Here is a 21,986-nt window from a genome sequence, read left to right on the forward strand (position 1 = left end):
ACTGGGATTAGGCTTGAGCCTGAGTTTGAACTCTGGATTTACACTGCAGTGTAGACATAACCCCAGCCAAACAAATCTGAGTCACTCTGTGTTTACAGGGGTGATCTGGAGCAGGATTAGGCCCTGGTAGTAGCTGGAGGTTATCACAGGACGGGAGAGTTTCGGTAGGCGCTAATGGATTCTGGTGACATCCCAGTGAGAAAATTGGCTCTGTGCCCACGAAGCTTAATAAAAACATCCTAAGGGTGCAATTGAGGCACTGGGGGCGAAGGGAGCTTGGCAGAGCTGTCACTCACAATTCCTCACTCTTGGGCATGTGATGGGGGCAGGGACCCAGTTGGTACTGAGAGGCTTGTAATATGAGCCCAGCTTTTCCTCCCCTTGCAGAGCTCCTGCGCTGGGTGGGTTTCAGAACGTTCTCATCCTGGGCTGGTGTTAAAAGGCTTTGAGGCAGTTTCAGGTCTGGGCTGTAGGAGGGGCTGGGGCTGTGATGGGCCCCTCCTCCACTGCAGGTGTGCCACTGGTAACATCTCAAAGGGCCTTGAAATGAAACCAGCTTGGATTCCTAGATCCCTTTCCCAGTTTAAAACCCCTGAGTCCTGACGTGGACAGACTGGTGTTCCTATTATTTGCATTACTGCAATACCTAGAGACAGCAGTTGAATTCAGGGCCCTGTCACGCTGGGAGCTGCAGAGACACAGAGCAAGACTGTCCCTCCCCCAGACAGCTCACAGACGGACGCCCAGAGGGGAAAGAAAGGATGATTAACTTCTCTTACAGACAGGAAGCGGAGGCCCATAGAGATGTGGTGGTTTCCCCGGTCACATGGAGTTGTTGGCCGAGTGAGGGATTGAACCCTAACCTCTTGCATTGCAGCACCTTAATCACTAGCTAGGCCATCCTTCCTCTCTCGAAGAGCATCCTGAAGGGGCCATGTTTGCTGGGGTCTCATCCTCTATCCGTTACACCAGTGTGACTGCACTGACTTCAGCAGAGCAACTCCTGATTAACTCTAGCTGGGGCTTGTGCCCCATGGCCAGGAGATTCCAGCCCCACACCCACTCCCAGCACCGTGTGCCTATGCTTTGCTTCAAAGCTCAGCATGATCCAACTCTGATTTTGGGGTCTTCTGAGCTCTCTGATTCTCAGAGCATCGTGGGGGCTGGGCTGGCTGGAAGGGAGCTGGGTATGGGGCTGTGGCCTGAGAGAGGCGCCGGGCCCAGAGCCTTTGGTGCCTGCGTCCTGCTATGCTGCAGGCCAAGGCTGCAACGTCACTTCATGCAGGATACTTGCACTGCTGGGGATGCTGCCCTGCTCACAATGGAGCCCACGGGCAGTAAGAACGGGAACTGTTGGCTTTCAATCCTGATCGCTTTGCACGGCAGCTCTGGTGATGCAGGTCAACCTCGAGTGGCCAAAGCCATGAGCATGCTTGGGAAAATTCCCACAGGTCAGGATTTGTGGAGTGCCGCTGGGAAGTTCCTGTGATGAAGGGCCTGGCAGTATACGCAATGCTGAATGTTCCCTGGGCCCAGCCATCCTCCGCTGAATCAGTCAGGAAGATGAGATCGCAGACGGGACAGTGAGAGCGCGAGTGGCTACACAAGCCATGCAGGATTCTCCTCCAGGCCACTGAGCTCGTCCTTGCACAGAAACCCAGTCCCAGCACGGGTCCAGTTCCTGGGGAGGAGCATTTCCTCCTCCCTCTCAAAACCCCTCCCCTTTCCCATGGCCAGGACTCAGAGTGAGCCTCACGTTCCCTGGCGGTGATGGCTCTGCGGGGAGCTCTTTGCAGGGAAAGCGCAGGAGCCCTGTTCATTCAAGGAGCATTTGATGCCCTGAGGTTGCCCACTTCTGACCATGTCTGCTTCAGCGGCTGGTTTGGCACTGCTGCAGGGACCAGGGCCTTTGCCAGCTGGGGAGCCTGCCCAGAGCTGCAGGGACTAGACTGCGCGTTTGTGTCGATGGTCACATTGGTCCAGCCATGGCTTGGCTGTGTGATGAAGATGGAGGCTATAGGATGCTCCGGTATATAAACCCTGCTCCTGGCTTAGCCCACGTTCTGGTGCATGTGGATGATCCCCTGTCACAGATCATCCCAGGGCACGAGCTCTCTGGAGCAGGGCCTGTCTCTCATTGTGTGTCTCAAGTGCCCGGCGTGGAGGGGCCCTGAGCTCAGCGTGGGTTGCTAGGTGCTCCTGCAGCACTGAAGAACGAGAAGAGCAGAGCAATATTCGGGGGGCCCCATGGAGAGGGGGAGTCAGCAGATCTCCCACAGTTTGTTCTACAGTCTAGTCCTGGACGTGATGGTCTGTTAAGGAGATCACGGCTCGATTGGCTTTAACATTTCTCATCTGCCCACAGAATCTTTCTTTCTTGAAAATATTGTGAGCAAGGTGCCAACTGCACACCTGAGTTTTCCTCAGAACACGTAAAGCCCGGGCAGCCCCGAACCCTGTCAGTGACCCTCGCTCTGCCCCACAGGGGCCTGCTCCAGTCTCCATGGCTCATTCAATCATTTGTCCTCTGAAACTGCCAGAAATCCAAGGCCGGATATGGAGTTGGGGGCACCGACGCTGAGACCCACCCAACTCATTTTACACAGGCCAGTGAGCACGTGGGTGATAGGAACAGCCGTTCACAGGCTGGCATGGAGCAGCTGCCTCAGCAGTGGGAGACCCTGGGCACAGAGTGCAGCCTTGCGCTGCCCACCGGCTCCTGTAGACTGAACGCCGTCTCCTGCCATGAGCACAGCACAGGTTACTGGCGCTGCCCACGATGGGCTGCTCCGAGAGAAAACAGGCTTGTCTCTGCTGAGTTCAGAGGCACTGAAAGGGTAGGGTAGGGTTGCCAACTTTCCAATTTCTGAAAACTGGGCACCCTTGCTCCACCCCCTCTCCCTTACGCCCTGCCCCTGCTTGCTCCTTCCCTCCTTTTCCCTCCCGGTCTGGACTGTCTGTCTGTCTGGTCTGTCTGTCGCTCATTGTTCTCTCCCCTTTAAAACTAAAACTGACATTTGATTCTTCTAAACAAGGCATAATTGCTTTGAATATTTTGAAAAGAAAAAGTTAGAACTGACAGACGTGTTTAAGGACCTGATTCTGAAAACCCTTTTTCATCTGGCTACTACTTACTCTCACCAGTGGTCCCACTGAAGTCAATTTAAAGTTAATAGGATTACTTGCACGAGGAAAGATTATTCTTGTAAGTACCTGTTCAGGATTGAACCCAAAATTGTTACTGTGGAAAGAAATCAAAAGAACTGTGCTAATTCCATCCGCTGGCGAGTATATAACTTTTTTAAAGCTTGTAATATGTACTTTATTAATAGTATGGAATGGCTCGAAAGTTATTCACAAGCATAGATGTGTTTGCAGACTGGGATCCATAATGATTTATTTGTAGAAGAGAAATGTCCACCCTCCTCTAATCTATGCATTATCTAGTCCTGAACATTCACAGCCAAAGGAATTCATTTGTCCCTTCCTCTACATATTTTTTCTATGATTTGCATTAGTCTCATTTTCTAAAATACTTTATGACAAGCTATTTACCTCAGATCACAGCTTTGAAACCCTAGTGTGCCTTTCCCATTCCTCCCCCCTTGTAGGAATTTCACTAATAAATCACTTGTATAATAAGCTGGGCTTTCTGATATGAATTCACAGCCATTCCCTTAAGAAGCAATTTTTCTGGCCTGAAAGTTTGTGTATTACAACTTGCATGTGAATCCAAAAATGGTAATAAAAAGCCTCATATTATCTATCTTGTCTATAAAAAAAAAATCAGGCTTCAGAAAAACTGGGACCCAAACCGAAAACCTTGTCATATGTCTTTATATATTGATTTTAAACAGATGAAACTTTTAAATTGTCAGCAATAATCAGCATAAATATCCACTCTGCTTCCGGCAGTATTAGCAGGTAACAATTGCTATGTTCTCATTTCTCCTTCTGATCGTTTTCTTCTTGCACAAAGAACTTTAAAAAAAAAAAAAGTAAATAAACTTTGGACAGCATTTGAAATGCACCAGAAATAAATATCTTTAGGGGGGGGAAAGGTATTTCCTTTTCCCATCCTCTCTCCTTTGGGGGTGAGTGTTCAGTTTGGGTTTGGATTTTTGTTGTACTGCCCCTGGTAACCCTCCTGGTGCTGGGATCTCAGGGTCTTATTCGGGGGCTAATTCCTGGGCTCTGAAGCAGGGGCAATTTAGATAAGCCACTAAAGAGAGATTTTAAATTTCTGACTGGAAACATACAGCCCAGTCCAACCACACACACAAGCATGACACAAAACGCACAATAGCACAACCACACAAACCCAACCCAAATACCCACAGAGCACAACACAAAACACACACACAGCAAAACCCAATCCAAATACAGGCACAGCACAACACAAAACACACACACAACACAACACAAAAAAACGACACATACACAAAACCCCAACACAGATGCCCTTTTCAACCGGATTTTCTGGTAAAAAAACAGACACCTGGCAACCCTACTGAAAGGGGCAACAAACAGAAAACCAAAGGCCCCAGCTGTGACTCCCGGGGGTTGGGGGGGGGGGGGAAAGGGGAGGAGAGGGAGGGGCACAGACAGGTGCAAGGGGGGATGCACTGTTAAAATTTTGGGGACCACTGGCTTAGAGCCCTGGAGCACCACCTGATCGTTTGTTATGCAAAGCAGAGAGGAAACTTAATCTGCATAATTACATAATTCCCGGGGGCGGAGGGAGTGGCTCAGCCACTTACGGGAGCCACGTGCAGGAAAACTGGAGCGGTATTTACCATCATTAAATGCCTGAGTCTCTGCGGAGCCTGAGGGGATCTGCGTGCTCCTGCCCCAGGCAGACTCTGAAACATGCCCCTGGGCAAGCCAGCATGCGCCTGCGGAGCCTAGCATGACTCTGCATGGCAGGGCTCAGACTTGGCCGCCCCGACTCTTGATGTCTTGCGCTCCCCTCCCCACGCTTGGCATCTGCTCCAAAGGCATTTCAGCGCCTCACAGCCCTCCCCGACCCAGTGGCGTACAGAGGGTCTCCAGCACCCCAGGACCAAGCCGACATTTGCACCCCCCCTCTCTCCCCGGCCTCATGCGCCCTCTCCCCGCGCAGGGCAGGAAGGGTCCTGGCGCCACCCCCCAGCTGTCCTGGGCAGAGGGGGTTCTGAGGCTTGGGGGGAACAAATAGAGGCTTGGCTCCGCCACCCCGCTCCTTCCCCCACTTAACCGCCACACGACAACCACCTCTCCTGCTCCAGCCCGGCAGCCCCATGTGGGCTCGGACGGGGGCAGCCTCACACCTTGGCCTGGGGAGAGGGGCTGGGTTGGCCCTTCACGACATCCAGGGAGGGGTAAGAGGTGCTGAGGGGCTCCCCTCAGAGCCTCCTGCGTCCCCCGCCTCCTGTGCGTGGTGAAGAGCCGGCCTGGCACCCCCCTGCAGGCCAGCACCCAGAGGCCTGGCCCCCCCTGTCCCTGCCCCTCGGTACGCCACTGCCCTGACCCCACAGCGTCTCAGCACACACCCCCTGGCCCTATGGGCATCTCAGTGCCTCACCACCCCCCAGGCCCCAGTTCTCACAGCCCCAGGCCCTATGGCATCTCCTGGCTGTACCCTGGCACATCCCCATTGTGTCTCCGTCTCATGGCAACACCTCACCCCTATCGCCCCCTCAACCTGCCATGTCTGAGCCTCGCGGCCTCGTCCCTCCACCCCATGTGGGTTTTGGAGCTGGGGCTTGGCTTGCTCCATGGCCCATTAGCCCAATTGCAGGAGCACGAGGCCTATTTTTACACCTGCTCATTGCCTGCTTCGTGTCGCTCCCCGAGCCACTGGTGACCATTAGTGCCAGTGCCGTGTGTCACAAGCAGTGAAAGCCTCAACAGCTCAGGGCAATGAACGGGGCCGGGGCCTGGGCTGCTCCCTGAGTGCTGCAGGAAGGGGACGTGCACTGAGCCAGCACCGCCGTCACGGGGCTTGGGAACGACACTTGGAAACACGCAGGCAACGTTCCAGCCGGGCCTGGACAGCAAACCAGAAACAGGCACCTGGCCCATTGCCAAGGGGAGGGGGGGCAGGGGCACTAACTGGGCAGAACCCGCCCAGGCTGAGGCCCTGGGAACCAGCCCCCAGGGACTTGGCAGAGCAGAGGGGCCTGACGGAGGCAGGGGCATTAGTGATGCCACCGTGGGAGATGAGGGGACAGGAGACGAGGGTGTGGATGGAGGTTCTTAGCAAGAGGGCTGAGGGGCTCCGCGAGGGCGGGGGGTGTAGCCCGGAGAGGTTGATGGGGGAGGGGCAGGATGGGGGCAATCAGAGCCAGGGTCACATTTCCCCTCGTTAAGACCCCTGGCAGCCATGTTATTGTCCCCCTCCCCCACCTAAATGGCTCCAATGAGCCCAGGAGCTCTGCCCACACTCTGGCTCCCATGGCGCCAGCATCTGCCATCTTGGGAAATGGCCACCCAGCGTGCTTGACCAAGGTTGTCCAAGTGCTGTGGGGTTTGGGGAGCCTGACCTGTGTGAGGTGCAGCATCACAAGGGGCTGGGCATGCCAACGGAGTCCCCTGCACTGAGAGCCCTGCAAGGGGTTGAGCCCGTTGGGCACTGTGGTTGTTAATCTCTCTGGGAGTCAGTCCCCCACTGGGCACATGGGCATTAGAATCCTTGCTTTCTCCCACCCATGGACTGTGTGGGGCAGCACCCCACACAATGGGGCCCCAATTTCCACTGAGGTTTCTAGAGGGAAACTGAGGCACGCGTAGGACTCCTACAGATGTTACAGAAAATTCCCACTTTTTCACGTCGCTGTAATACAACAACTAAATAATAATGCCCAGCAGGCCATGGGACTGCAGTGGTACAGTACCAGGGGAGGTGGGGCAGAACAGCACAGGCCCTCTGCATGGCTGGAACTGTCTCGTGGGGGTCAAATACCAACAGCCCAGCTGGCTAGCCCAGAGAGTGGTGCAAATGTTCCTGGAGATTTGCTGAGCTGGTGCAGGACTAGGGGTGAAATCTCACTCCAACCTGCTCCCGCCGTCTCTGTTTGGTTCCCAGTTTCTAATCCCCGCTCTCACTGCCAACCAAGCAATGAGGCTGCGTCCAAGCCTCCCTGGTTCTGGCTCCTTAGCTCCAGGCAGGCTGCAGTCATTTTCCAAATCCAGGATTAATATCCCCAAGTGGCTCCCATCCCATCAATGCTGCGCTGAGATTGAAAGGCTGGAACTGGAGGGTCCTGAGGCCTGGCAGGGAGCAGCGGAGGAGAAAATGGTGCAAACGCTGCATATTCAGGAGCAAAACTCAGCTCCAAGTGAATGGTGAGTTCAATTGCTCCTGGAAAGGAAGAGCTAATGAATCTGGATCCATCAGCAAAGGGAGTCGGTGCAGCAAGGATGGGAGGGTGTGGGGGAGGCACAGTGAAAAGGTGGCCCCCACCCAATATTAGAAAAATACTGGCACAATTTGCAATGGGCTACACAGGAGATTCTGTGTGTGGGAGGGAAGATCGTAACCCTGGGAAGTCAAACCCATCATCCACAGAGTGAGTTGCTGCAGCAACTGTTGAGGACAGGGAGGTGTGGGGGAGAGAGATCAGATTTAACCCTTAGGAGACCCGTTTCTATCAGAGTGCCAGGGCCTTGGACTCCCAGGAGCAGGCATTATGCTCATCCTGCACAATGGGTCTGGTTGGTAGAGTCTGTCCCCTGCAGATGGACTCTTCCCAGGCTGTGCATGGCTAGAACAGAGTAAGAAGCGAAGGCAGTGGGGAAAAAGGGGTGATTGACACCTGAGATTTGGGACGAGACAGTGAATCCGTGGGGGAGAGGGGACACTGTTCCACAGGCCGCAGATGGGAAAGCTTTTATGGACAAAGAGTGGTGGTGGGGAAGGGGGGAAGGGATGGAGCCAGTCCTAGCTGGACATAGAGGAGCAGGGACTGGGGCAACGTTTAAACTCCAGAGAATCCCTCTGTAGGGCTGGCTCAGCTGTAGGACACTCCCAGGCCTATAGACACTGGTGACCTGAAGCTCACCTCACTCTTGTGCAGTGGGTGAGGATCTTCATCCCCATTTTACAGTTGGGGACACTGAGGCACAGAGACATCTGTGGGGCCACACTGAAGCTATGGTGGAGCTCAAAAAGAACCCAGGAGTCCAGACACTCAGCCAGCACTTGAGCCACTAGACCCAACAAGCCTCTAGCCCGGTAAATTCCATTAATCTCAGTGGTCCTCCTAGAAACGTTTGTAACACAAGCTACTTTTGACGCATGTCAGATCCTGCGTATCCCACGGGCACCGTGGTGGGAATATCTGGAGCTGCGGTTTTGCTCTGAGCACCCAGCACTAGGGGTAGAGGGTAGCACAAGATGTGTGGCACGCAAAGTGATTCACAAACAACTCTAAAATAGAACTTTACTCCCACTGTGCTCAGGCCACTTTTTGTTCCCCGCCAGGAACAGTCCTGATCGTCTGAATATTGGGGAAAGCCAGTTTTGAGCCCAGAGCCAAGAGCAGATTAATGGGAACAGGAGATCCATTTGCCAATGACAGAATGTAATTGTGGGTAAGACAGCTCAAAGAGGGAGACCGGTCTAGTGGTTAAAACACTGGGCTGGGTTCAAATTCCAGCTCTGTAAGAGGCAGCTCGAGTGAGTCAATTTATCTTCTTGTGCCTCAGTTCCTCCGTTGTAAACTGGGGATAATTATCTGTCCTTCTCTGCCTTGTCTGTTCAGACTGTGAGCTCCCTGGGGCAGGCACTGTCTCTCATTGTGTCTGTGCAGCACCCAGCGTGACAGGGTCCTGATTTTGGGCAGGGTGTTTAGGCCTCCAGGTGATCTGAATAGGAAAGGTTAGTATTTCCAGTCAGGGAATGGGAGCAGCAGGAATTTCAGCCCCTAAAGATACAAAGAGGCACCTTGTGTTTTTTACAGAAGCTCCTGAACTAGTTAGGTACCTAACTCCATTGAAAGTCATTGGGAGTCAAGCACAAACTCACCTAGACATATTTGCTGATCCCACTAGGCCCCTCTTGCATCTTTAGGTACTTATGGATGTTGGCAAATTGGGCCCCCTGTGGGCAGCTCAGCTGACTAGCTGCTCGAGAGCTGACTGGACACATGCTGAAACAGTTTTCTGTCAAAAAGTGCCGCTTTGATTCATGAAATCTTAGCGAATCTGATGAAATTTTCTGTCAAAAAAGGTCAAAACTAAAAATGTTCTGCAACAAAACATCTTCAGGATTTCTGTTTCGTGGGAAATTTTGAAAATATTTGGGCTAGGTCTGATTCGGAATGAAGACAGATTTCGAAATTTCCCGTGAAACGAACTGGCTGAGTTCCAGCCAGCTTGGAGTCCAAGCTTCCAGCTCATCAGAAACCCTCGGGGTTGGACTTGCTAAGTGCTTCCAGTGAGCCCAGAAATGACTCAGAACTGCAGCCCCGGGTGAGCAGGGGGAGCCGGCTACATGGCTCCTTGTGGGGAAGAGGCTGGGGCAAGGGGCAGCTCTCCCAGCGGCAGCACTCCGAAACAAGAATGCTATCTTGCAAAGTGTCTCCTTGAGTTTGCCCTTGCTCGCCTTTGAGCGCTGATGATGCTTTCCCTCTCCCTCCGCTTTGCCACTCAGCGGCCACCTTCCCGGCTAATTGAAAAGATAGCTGGGCGAGATTATAGTGTTGCTGTTTAAATTGCCCAGGAGGGGAGGCTGACTCCACAGCCAGGGAGGGAAATTTTCAGGCCAGCGCGTCTCACATGACAGGGCTGTCATGCTGAAATGTGGTCGTTCAAGCAGCATCACCCACGCCCCCTCCCTCGTGAGCAGGGGGACATCACCAGGCTGTTTGCCCATATGCATGGATGCCTGGCTGGCTGGGGTGCGGATGCTAATTCAGGTGGAATTAGACACTGCCTTGAAGACATAGAAAGACATTAAATTCCACTGTCAGAGATGTTTGAATCCAGGGGTTTGTCATCCCTGGAGGAGCAAAGCTAGGAAAGTGTTCCCCTAAAAGAGCCAGAAAGCATAAGTGGGTCAAGCCCTCCAGATAAGGAGTGCATGGGCTGGGTGACTCCTCTTGGGGATCTGTTCTTAGCAGGGCTAACTGGACTGAATGAGGAGGCTGAGTTTGCCTGGTAAATTTTGCTTTGAGATCCTCCAATGGGCTGCGCTATGCGAGGACACAGGAATCATTAATAATTAACAAAATGAGGCTGTTAAAAAAACCAAGTACGCAGCAAAGAAAACATCCCCAGCACCCACAGTAACTGGTGCTAGAGAGAGAGAGAAAAAGAAAGAAAGGTGTGTGGCTGAGGCACTGGACTGGCACTCAGGAGATCAAGGCTCATACCTGGCTTTCCCGCAGACTCCGTGTGAGACTTCGGACAACTATCTCTGCTCAGTTCCCAACTGAAGCTTCCTTTGTCTTGTCCTCTTGATTGTGAGCTCTCTGAGGCAGAGACTGCCTTTCTGTGCAGTGCCCTGTGGGATGGGGCTCTGATCTCAGCTGGGGGGCTATAAACACTCCTGCTACATTAATATTGAAGAGTGATGGGGAAGTGAGCCCTGCCACGGGAGGGGGGACACAGAAAAGCAGAACAAGGTGAAAGGAAAGAGCAGTTGAGAAATGGAGTGAGTGACCAGGAAATGCAGAATGCACCTCTTTAGATTTGGCGGTGGGGGTGGATACTCAGCTGAACATGAGCTCCCAGTGCGATGCTGTGACCATAACAACTAATGCAATCCTAGGATGCATAAACAGGGGAACCTTGAGTAGGAGTAGAGAGGTTATTTTACCTCTGGATTCAGCTCTGGTGTGACCACTGCTGGAATCCTGGGTCCAGTTCTGGCGCCCACAATTCAAGAAGGATGGTGATAAATGGGAGGGTTCAGAAAAGAGCCACAAGAATGATGAAAGGATTAGAAAACCTGCCGTGTAGTGATAGGCACAAGGAGCTCGTCCAGTGTTGTAGTTGTGTCAGCCCCAGGATATTAGAGACACAAGGTGGGTGAGTTAATATCTTTTGTTGGACCAGCTTCTGTTGGTGAGAGAAACACACTTTTGAGCTTGCACAGAGCTCTTCTTCAGGCCTGGGATATGTAAGCAAATTCATAACTTTGCTAGACACTAAAAATCATGGACTGAACAGAGACACTGGATTTATGGTTTATTATAACAATCTGTAACCCACGAACACCCCCCCTCTTCCATGACTGGAGAGGTGTTAACGGGCCACTTCACCTTGAATGGTCCTTTGAAATATGTGTTAACTACTTATGCTAAACAATCAGTTCCATCTTGTGTTTAGCTGTCATGCTCTGACTGCATTTCTGAGACCTTGAAGAAGAGCTCTGCCTAAACTCAAATTTCTCTCTCTCACCGAGAGAAGCTGGTGCAATAAAAGATACTAATTCCTCCACCTTGTCACTCAAGGAGCTCTATCTATTTAGCTTAAGAAAGAGAAGGTTACAGTAGAACCTGATTACAGTCTACAAGTACCTGTATGGGGAACAATAGATAATAATGGGCTCCGCTCTTCCATCTAGCAGAGAAAGGTTTAACAGGATCCTAGAAGCTAGAAAAATTCAGATTGGAAACAAGGTGTAAATGGACCATTGGCACACTAGCTTAAATCCAGATTGGACATTTTTCTGAAGGATCTGGCTAGGGATTATTTTGGGGTTGTTCTCTGGCTTGTGCTATACAGGAGGTCAAACTAGTTGGTCCCTTCTGGGCTGGGAATCTAGCAACAGCAGCCAGGCTGTTGCTGCCCGGTGCTAGTGAAGGGTGTCTCCCTGCAGGCCTAGGCAAAGTGGACCCTGGCGTTCTGAGCATGGCGTTCCTGCTCCGGTCTCTGCTCAGCTGTGCCTGTTGCTCCCAGTGGGTAGCCGAGTGGCCAGCCCAGTCCAAGACAAACCACATTCAGAGCTGGGCCAGTGAATGTGACCGTGGGCAATTGTCAGGGGTGCCACGTGGGGCTGCCGGTGGCCAGACCACCCTGCTAGTCCTCCTGCAGGTTGATCCCATTTTCGTACTGTAAAGCTAGGGGGCCACCTGTGCGAGTGTGTATGTGTGTGTGTGCCTTTGTGTGTGTCACAGGTGTTACCCAAATAACAAATATTACAGGATCTTATTAGGGGTTAAGGCAACAAGCCGCATTTATTGTGAACACAGAAACTTCTGTAGATAGTATCAAAGAAAAGAAAAGTATCAACACTGTAATAACATTAATATTGTGCTCTACTTAGTGAAATAGCATTAATAATAATGTAAACACTAGGAAAACAGTATTAACATTATATCAATACTACAAATTACAGAGACACATGTTTCAATTGATGCTTTCATTCACATTCACACACACTGACAGGCACACACAGATAGAGACAGACAAACATACATAGGGATCTTCCAGATGTCATAGTTACCAGCTTCTTGGTGCTCATGATAGTCACTGGCCAGGTGACTAGAGCATGAGGATGAGGAGCAAGGTTCTGCCAATGCGCATCCCTATGTATGTTTGTCTGTCTCTATCTGTGTAATATTTGTTATTTGGGGGGAAGTGTTTTGCTGAAGGACACAGAAAGCTGGTTGGGACAGGCGGCGGGGAGGCTCCCCCACCCCCTTCAGAATGGAAAACTGGGGCACTTGCTTGTACCCGAAACATGGATCCCTGCTGCTAGCCTTTCACTGCTCGCTCCTAGTCCCAACCTCCCGCCTCCAATCCAGCTCTTGCCCCATCATCCCTCCCAGCTCCCCCACACCTGCCCTCATTCCCCAATTGACTCCACTCCTCCCTGTCACCTCACCCATCCCCCTCCCAGCTCAGAATCCCACAGGCCCTTCCGGCTCAGATGGGTCCCCCTCCCATGCACACACTTAGCCCCCAGGCTTTGAAATGGGGTAGAGTATTTTGATCACGGTTTCCCGGTAGCTGGCAGGGAAGCAGTACAATCCTCGTCTAACCCTGCAGCTTCTACCATTGAGGAATCTCATGTAGGGCTGAATTCTCCTAGTGTAGCAGGCCCGTAAAGTGCCACCTCTGTGCTGAGCTGGCTTGAAACTTCCCTGGATTTGTGTGATGAGCCAACGACTGGGTTCTGAGATGCCCCCCAGAGCATCAAGTACCTGAGACAAGCTGTACCCGAGAGACCCCTCAGAATGGCAACCGCGGGCGAGATTGATCTAGCCAGCTACTGTGGCATGGTTATTATTTGTTATCTGTATTGTGGGAGTGCCTAGGAGCCCTGGCCCCACCTGACTGACATGGCCCCGCCCTCCAAGAGATTACAATCTAAGGCAAGATGCCACAGAAGGACACGGACAGGCAGGTGGGGAACGTAAGGGAACAATGAGAGGATGCAGGTCAGCATGACAGGGTGTGGTTCCAGCCTGCCAGCTGCATAGACATTGTCAAGGCATTTGCAGCATGGTGGCAGGTTTGGAGGAAGGGGTGAAAGGCCAGTGCAGATGTTGACAGAGAGCTCCTATTTCACATGTGCGGTCAGCTTGTGGAACTCCCTGCCACAGGAAGTCGTGAGGCCAAGAATTTAGCAAGATTCAAAGAGGGATTGGACATTTCTAGAGTAACAAAACGATCCCAGATTACCATCATTAATGATGACAAACCTCCTGCTTTATGGCTTCAGCTGATTGCTAACTACCAGAGACCAGGATGAGAGCTTTGTGGGGGTGGATTATCCTCCCTCTGCCACTGTGAGATCTCACACCTTGCTCTGCAGCATCCGATGCTGGGCTCTGTCAGAGCCAGGACACTGGAGTTGCTGGACCCTGGGTCTGATCCCATCTGGCAGTTCCCGTGTTCCATGGGCAAGTGCGGTGCACTGTAGCAATCTCATGCTCTCTGTGTGGTGTTTCAGTGAGGTCTACGGCCACAGCTTCTAAGCGCAGAACATCGAGGTGGGGAGGATCTCCAACTCCACATACATCTCTGAGCAATGGACATTTCTTTCCACTGAGCAGCCTGGGGCGCAGCCTGGATTTGTTCACCAGTGGTTTGATGCCTCCTCTTGCAGTTTCTCTGCCCCTTGTCCCAGTCTCTCACTCTATGGCATCTCTCATGCCCCACGAGCTGCAGTGCTTCCTCCAGCAGGTCACTAGAGATTCCCCCCTTCCAGGATATCGAAGTATCTCTAAACAAACCGCCTCAGGCAGTCTTCAAACTCCACCCCCCTGTGCGGGCCACCCAGCAGAGGCTGGGAGGGGAACCCAGGCCTGCCCTCTACACTGGGTACAGCCGTTCCTAGGGTATGGCGAATAGGGGTGACCGCCCAGGGCCCCGCACTTTGGGGGGTCCCATGTGCCAGCTGGGCCCTCCTTAGAGGAGCCACCCCTCCCCACTGTCGCTGCTGCTGCCGATGGGGAAGAGGAGAGGAGGAAACGGGTCTGCAGCCCCCCACAGGGCACTGCCGCCAATGGGAGTGGAGTGGGGGAGAGCGGGAAGTTGCCCCAGGACCTACATCCCCCTAGGGACAGCCCTGACACTGGGTTCCAGCCCAGGCACCCTACAGTCAGCAGCTACGGCTCCTGAGGTTTCACCCTTGCTGCTGTTTCCCCTCAGCTTCTTCCTGCTCCTTTCTCTCAACCCCGACAGTCTCTCTCCTGCAGCCCCCTTCTGCTCTCCTCTCCCTGGCTTTGTACAAGCCCAGTCTCTCTTGCTGCCCAGCTGGGCTCGGTTCCGTTAGGGCTGGATAGCCAGCCCACACCTCACCCAGATGCAGCCCACCCTGAGCCATTTTCACCCCTTCAGCTGTGGGGGGGTGAACAGCCCATCACACCCGTGTGCGATTCCATCCTATTGGAATTTGCCTACGCATAGTTCACAGGGTTGCCGACTGTTCAGGGTGTGGGAATGGCCAGTGTCCGTCACAGCGTCTTGTTTCTGCTCAGCAACGGGCTGACTGCAGAGGGAAATCAGAGATGTCGAATGCAGCACAGCTGGTTCCAGGTACTCTGGGAAGCTTTTGTTCTGCGTAGCCCGGGCTTGTCCGCACAAAGCCGTTGCTGTCACCCAGAGCAGCCAAGAAACCTGATAAGCCCTTCCCCCGCAGTGGGACCAAGAGCGATGTGGCTGGCCTCCCCATTTACCCTCCTGCACGGTCATGGGGTGCAAGGCAGGGCCAGATTTTGAAAGGCATTTAGGTGTCTACAGATGCAGGTAGGTGCCTAATAGGATTTTCAAAAGTGCTTTTGATTTCAGTGGGACCCAGACCCCATGGCACTTCTGCAAACCCACTGGGAGACCACCTGCAGCATTAGGCAAATCTGTCCTTGTTGTTTGAGATCAGACCCCCAGCCCCGCTCCCCCGTGTGCGCACACAGCCATACACACGCACACCTGCCAATAGCTGGGGCCTTGCTAGGGATGAGGCCAGTTCTGCCAAAGCCATGCAGAGCCGTGGCTATTTCCTCCTCTCAGCTGCCGTGCAGCAATGCAGTGTGCTTTAAACCAGGGCTTCTCAAACCTTTTTTTGCTGGGACCCTCTTTGAAAATATTTCAGGCTGTGACGAGTCCCCCAACACAAGTGATGACCAGCCCCCCCATGCCATGCCATCCTTACCAGCATACACGGGGACTGACAGCTTGTGACCTCCCCCATAATAACCTTGCAACCCCCGAGGGGTCGCGACCCCCAGTTTCAGAACCCCTGTGTTAACAGCTGATGATTCACCCCAGCGGATGCTGTATTTCAGTGCTGGGTGAACTATTTTCCATGTCTAAAATGTGCAGCGTGTGCAAAATGCTTGTGGGACTCTGTAGGCGAACGACACTATGGGCCAGATTTCCAGAAGTGCTCAGCACCGAGCAGCTCCCATGGTTCTCAGCTGGGCACGGGGGGAGGGGAGGGAATTCTCCATTGCTTTTCAGTCAGAGCTTCTGGGTCATTTGGAGCCTAAGGAGAGCCTGTGGCGTGTAATGCAATGTAAATAAGGATTCTGCTAATTATTTTAATTGCTATTTTAATAGACGAGACGACCACAGTGAGGTACAAAACAAACTGGCTTCTAACTGTCCGGAACTTGCAAGAGGCTGTTAGGGTGGCAGATATCTCACTCTATAAGAAATATCTGTCTCACCCATCACTGTGGTATCTGGCTGTTCTGACGTCTATACAGCCCTGTGCTCTGACCACTAGACAGCGCTCTCCCAGCTACGCTCTGCCTGTGCTATGAAGTCAGGCATTGCTGTTGACTGTCAAGGGACGCCTGCAGGGCCACGGTGCTGCTAGGGTTGGTCAGGGCTGGGTACAGATAGTATCATTTGCTGGGTGTGTGATTGGCCAGGTGCAGTGAAGGCTCCCAGACTGTTCCAGAGAATTCATGCTGCTCATTCCCACCCCAAAGGTCCCAGCCCCCATGCAGTGCTGGGGGCAAGGGGGCAGGCGCTGGTTGGGGATCTGCAGACAGCAGCGCAGGGGAGGAGCCGGGAAGGAGCAGAGGGCAGTGGACTAGTAGTTGCCTTATTGTCAATCTGAAAGTGCCTCTCATGCAGGGCTTCCTGGGGTGAGCGGGATTCCAGCACTGGTGTGTCACTCTGCAGGGAGCAGTGATGGGTGCTGCAGGGTGTCAGATTTGCAGGGTGACCCTCCCTCTTCGCCGGCGGAGCCCAGGCGCTCCCTGCCCCCTAGGATGATGCGGGCAGTGCTGCCGTCCTCCCAGGGCCTTGCATTCTTCTGCATGGCTGCTTTCAAATTGACGCCAGGTGACTGGAGAGCAAAACAATTGTGTGGTGTGCGCGTGCATGTGCGCGTCTGTGTGCCAGTGCATGTGTGCTTGCACATGTGTGTGTGTGTGTGTGCACCTTGCCAGGGCAGAGCAGGTTTCTGATTGAATACAGAGGCGGTTAATCCAGTTGCCGGCACCTGAAAAGCCATCAGAGCCTGTTCATCATGTGCATGGCAGTAGGAGGGCGTCTCAGCCAGAGTCCAGCCTGGTATTCAAATGGAACCAGTCTAATTTCCCTCTCTCAAAATTATTATGTTGCCTCTGAATGACTCCAGGTGAACTCAGCACTGGGATCCCATCAGCAGCCAGCGTGTGCAGTGTGTTTGCACGTGCGCGGCTCGGTCTGTGTGCAATTTGCCAGGCGCCTGGGCAGAAAGGGGGCCGGGCACCATTCACACTGAGTCAGCCCAGTTTGGGGCGACTGACAGGTGAAATGAGCTGGTGAGTTCTTAACCTCCATCGTGAAGCCACCCCCACTGCTGCTGTCTCAGCAAAGCAGCTCAGGTTTGAATAGGGCCCCAGGCCCTGGGTCTGTGGGGGGCACACTGGCTCAGGGGTAGCCTGCAGTCATGCTGCCCATGACCTGTGGCTTCAGTACCTAGGGCTGGAAACAGGCAATGGGGCAAACCCTACCAGGGACCCTGGGACTAGTGCTGCCACCTCCATGGGGCAGAAGGAATGGCCACCGGCCACCCACACCCCAACAAAAAGGGTCCTAGTGCCGACTATCGCTAATTTCCCCCCATGACCTCTACACCCACCCATTCCCAGGAGCCCCAGCCTTCTGTCCCCTCCCAGGAGCTCCTACCTCCCCCACCCCTGTCCCCACTCTTCACTCCTCCCTGCTGGTGAACCCTGAGTCCATCCCACTTCCTGGACCCAGCTCCAAAGGGAGCTGCCAAAGTTTTGGCAGGTTGAGGGCCTGGCACACGGGGCAGGACCCAGGTGCCAGCCATGCACCCAGCCATGTGGCGTGAGCGGTAGCTACAGGTAACAATAAAACTGACCTGCCTGCTGCAGCCCAGGCGGCTTGCTCCAGTTCCTCCTCATCCAGTGGTGGGCCACCTGCGGCCCATCAGGCTTCTGAGTGCGGCCTACGAGACATTTTGTTCACAGTTGCTCACACGCATGAAAGAATCATACAAGAAGCACTGATCTGACAGCTCCGCGCATTTTTGGCAATTACTAAGTATGTTTGTAATTGTTCTCTTATGTCATTGTAACATTACGTCGTTTTCTAGAACTCGTTATGAAATATTCGGCCTGTGTTAAATGTATTGAAGTTTATTCGTGGGGTCATGGTTAGTGCACATGCCCGATTTCAACCCTGCGGCCCCCTGAGCTAAAGGAGGCCACTCACGCGGCCCACTCACTAGCTTGGGTTGCCCATCGCTGTCCTCATCCCTCCAAGAGGCCTCTTGTCACAGCGGCTCCAGCGGCCGTCGCTGGCTGAGTGTGCGGAAGGAGGCTGTGAGCAGCAGACACTCGGGATCTAAAAGCACAAGCCGCTAATTGCCTGAGCAAAGAGGCCCTGCTCCGTTAACCACAGCTCTGAAGGCAGCAGCAGCGTCAAGCCCAGGCTCACCTGTGAGCTACATTGAGGCTGTTGGATGCAGACAGAACCTGTGCCCCCCACCCGGACCCAGGTGCTGCTGTACCCAATACAAGGAGCAGGTTCTCAGCCCCACACTGGCTGAGCCTGGGTCTGCACCTCGCTGCATCGCTCTTGTGTGTACCTCAAACTTAAAGCAAAGGAGAAAACCTCAGCCCCCTTGGGACAGATGCACCCAGAGCCTGCTGCAGCGGGAGCCTTAGCCCTGCAGCTTCAGCTAGAACCATGAACTGAACAGTCAACAGTTTAGTGAGCAGCTGGCAAGGCGTCTGCACCCCTCCCCCCTCCAGTCCCAGCAGGGTAAATGTCTGGCTTGGAGCACAGATTCACGGGCCTTTGAACAGAGCTGGGAATTCTCTCAGTGTGTGATTTCAGCTCCCATAGGTAGTCAGGGCATGGCTGATGTCCTTAGCTGAGCACACAAACCGGTCCCTTCCTCCTGCGAGTGAATCAGAAATACAAACCAGAGAGGCGGCTGGCTCTTTGGGAAAGTCAATTAGCACAAGAAAGAGGCTTTGATTTAAAGAAACTCAAAGTGAGTGACAACTCCTAATCTGAGGAGGAGTAATTTAGGGAGGTAGGGGAGTGTATGCGTGTGAGAGAGACAGAAGGAGTTGCGCTGCCATCCATCAAAGGAGGATCACGGTGCTTTAAAGAATCACTGCAAAGATAAAAATCTTCTTATTTTTCCTAATTTCTCACGTCTCTCTTCAAGGAAATACCTCAGTCGTGACTATTGGATTAAGCTGGAGAGTAACACTAACACCAGCGAGAGTGAGAGCAAGTAGGAAATAAAATAGCTCAAACCGTCATAGGGAACTGTACAAAACCCAAGACCATATGGGGCCAAAGTATCACCCTGTGCCTGTCATTTACACTGGTGCATCCTGGGTGTGAAATGTACCAACTCACAAAGCCCTTCACTCTGGTGCCTATCACCACACAGGGTGTAAACTGTGATTAGCTGCCCCCCCGTTAGCCATTTAACAGTAAAAGCCAACATTTTAAAAGGGGATCCTGGTTTGGAAGGCCCCAGCTTGGGGCCTGATTTTTAGGGATGTTCAACCCCCAAATCTCCAACTGAAGCCAAGGAGAACTAGGGGTTCCCAGCATCTTTTGTAAATCAAGCCCTAGGTGTTTTGATTCAGGCTCAGAAAAAGGGAGTCAGCCCACATCCATGGAAATTTAAGCCCGATGTTATAATCCAGGTGGTCCCAGGATCTGAATCTGATGTTCGTGAGTGTAATTAGCTAGATACGAGTCCTATTTAAAACACTTTCTTTCCCCCCTTCAACCTGAGATAATTAAACTAGATGAATATGACAAGTCTAATTTACTTTGCTGCTGATTAACTTCACTTCATTCTGCACTTCACTCAGCTGGGAGAGTGAAACAAAATTAGTGCTGCCAATGCAAGTGATGTTATCTGGAGTCTCTTGGTATTTGTTGTTTTTCTTAAAGCTCCAGCTGCCAGAGTCAAGTGATCATGTGAGAGTATCAGCTTAAAAAAAAAAATTCTAGCCCTCATGATTGTGGAGAAAATCTTGAAACTGTGACCCAAGGGTGACCTAAATGTCTGTGAGTAGGAAATAAAAGAAGTCCCCAAATTTAATTTTTTTCAAAAATTTAAAGCCAATCTCATGATTTTTGAGTGCTGACTCATGATTTTTGAATGCTGGAGGGTTGGCCATGTGGCAACATTGCTCTGGTTCACTTTGGCCCTGATTTTTAAAGGTGTTTAAACAGCTAACTCCCATTTTAGTCAGCTTCACTTCCATTATTCCCATGCGTTAGCCCAAATGATAGGGATTTCTGGGTTCTCGAATCTGCCAGGGCAAAGCTCTCACCTCCTACATTGCATGGGAATTTTTCCAATCTGTTCACTTTTGTTCCCCCTTCAAACCACCCCTAAAGTTTGGGCCTCAACTATTTGTTTTTCCAACTGGAATCACCTTCATTTTAGATCAAAGAAAAGCAACAAAATAAGAGAACAAAAGTAAAGTCCTTTGAGAGAGCAAGTGAAAGAAAGCTTGTGTGCGTGCATGCAATCTTTGCGACAGTGCACTGATCAGAGCACCCCATGGCAGCTGGCTCTCTAGCTGATAGCAGACAGATGCTTGGAAATTGTAAAGGGGCGACACACAGAAAGGCAGAATTCCGCTGAGTGTGTGGTTCCCAAACTGCCAGGCTTTGTGCTGGTGCAAACAGTGTTTGATGGGAGATAAATTCATGTTTCAAGGCATTAGGTGATCTTTAACTGGTCGGGATCTGGAGGAGCCCTCCATTGGGGCAGATTCCCACACCTGCCTTCCTCTGCAGTACCTGGTGCTGGGCCCTGTGGGAGATGGGTCCCTGCACTTAATGGACCTGGGCTCTGGCACTCTCTGTGTTCCGCTGGGGAGGGAAGCAAGGTCCCCTTAGGTTCATATGGCCGTATATAGAGAGAGCAGTGTGCCAGTAGCTGATAGCGTTGCTCCACTGGAGAGCTGGGTGAGACAAGCTGGTGGATTCTCAGTCCAGAGCCAGCTCTGAGTCCCGTGGCAGGCAGGGGGTGCTGGTGCAGGCAAGGGGTGACTCTGGTCTGTCCTGTTTTGCAGGCTGAGGTACATGGTGAAGCAGCTGGAGAATGGCGAGGTGAACATTGAGGAGCTGAAGAAGAACCTGGAGTACACAGCCTCGCTTCTAGAGGCCGTCTACATCGATGAGACCAGGTAGGCTGTGAGCCTGCCCCATAGTGCACCCCTGGGGATGCTAGGGGGTGTATAGGGGACATCCCCTTCTGGAGCAACGGGGGTAGAGGATATTCCCTCCTGGGGGAAGATATTGGATGGGGTGCCATGCTGACAAGGGTGTGGGAGGGTGTATAGGGGATGGGATACTGTGCTGACAGGGCATATGGAGGAAGAGCATACAGGGGACAGGGTGCCGTGCTGATGGGTGTGTGTAGGGAACAAGGTGCTGTGCTGACAGGGATGGGGAGGGGGAGCGTAGAGGGTGTCAAGCTGTCCTGCAGCAGCTCACGAGCATGAGTACCAACCTCAGGGCAGACTGTTGTGAACCAGGGCACAAACCCAGAACTGTTTGTGAGTTCTGTACTTAGGTTTCATCAATCCGTTACCAAGTGTAAACTCCTCAAGCACTGTAACAGCCTAATCTTGGAGTCACAGACAGTCCCCTTGGGCACTGCAATCTGTCTCGCCACCCAGGCGAGCCTGCCTTTGTGATAGATGCTCCCTTACACCAAAGTTCAAAGGACCCATCACTTACCCAGGTCAAGTTGCACCTTAGACCTCACACTAAAGACAACGCTTGTAGCCAATCCGATGGTAAACTATATACAGATTTATTAACTAGGAAAACAAGAGTTATTTACAAGGTTAAAGTAGGTAAACACATACACACACAAGTGAGTCCCAATCTTAAATTTCAAAAGGTAATAGATGCTATATGTCCTTTTGGGTTAACCCAGGCTAAGCAGCTGGGGATCTTTTCTTTATGCATAGAAAACTTTGCCCCTCAGAGTCCAAGCAGTATAAAAGATAAAGTTCCTTTTTGTTAGCACTTTCTATTTATTTCCCCCTTCTGATTTGAGTTGCAAATTCAGCTGTTTGGAGGAATTCACT

At 52.3% G+C, this 21,986-nt stretch overlaps 1 protein-coding gene across 1 annotated transcript in view; it reads left to right on the forward strand.

The window, feature by feature from the left end:
• The window catches only part of PDE1B (phosphodiesterase 1B), a 111,237-nt gene that overhangs the window by 69,584 nt on the left and 19,667 nt on the right, over positions 1-21,986 (forward strand). Inside the window, exon 3 of the mRNA XM_067535047.1 lies at positions 20,961-21,074. Within this exon, the coding sequence (XP_067391148.1) occupies positions 20,961-21,074 (114 nt within the window). The remainder of the gene's footprint in view (positions 1-20,960; positions 21,075-21,986) is intronic.

This window comes from Emydura macquarii, unplaced genomic scaffold, assembly GCF_026122565.2.
Source record: "Emydura macquarii macquarii isolate MOO-44397 ecotype Brisbane River unplaced genomic scaffold, CSIRO-AGI_Emac_v2 contig_3472, whole genome shotgun sequence".
In the NCBI taxonomy this organism is placed as follows: domain Eukaryota; kingdom Metazoa; phylum Chordata; order Testudines; family Chelidae; genus Emydura; species Emydura macquarii.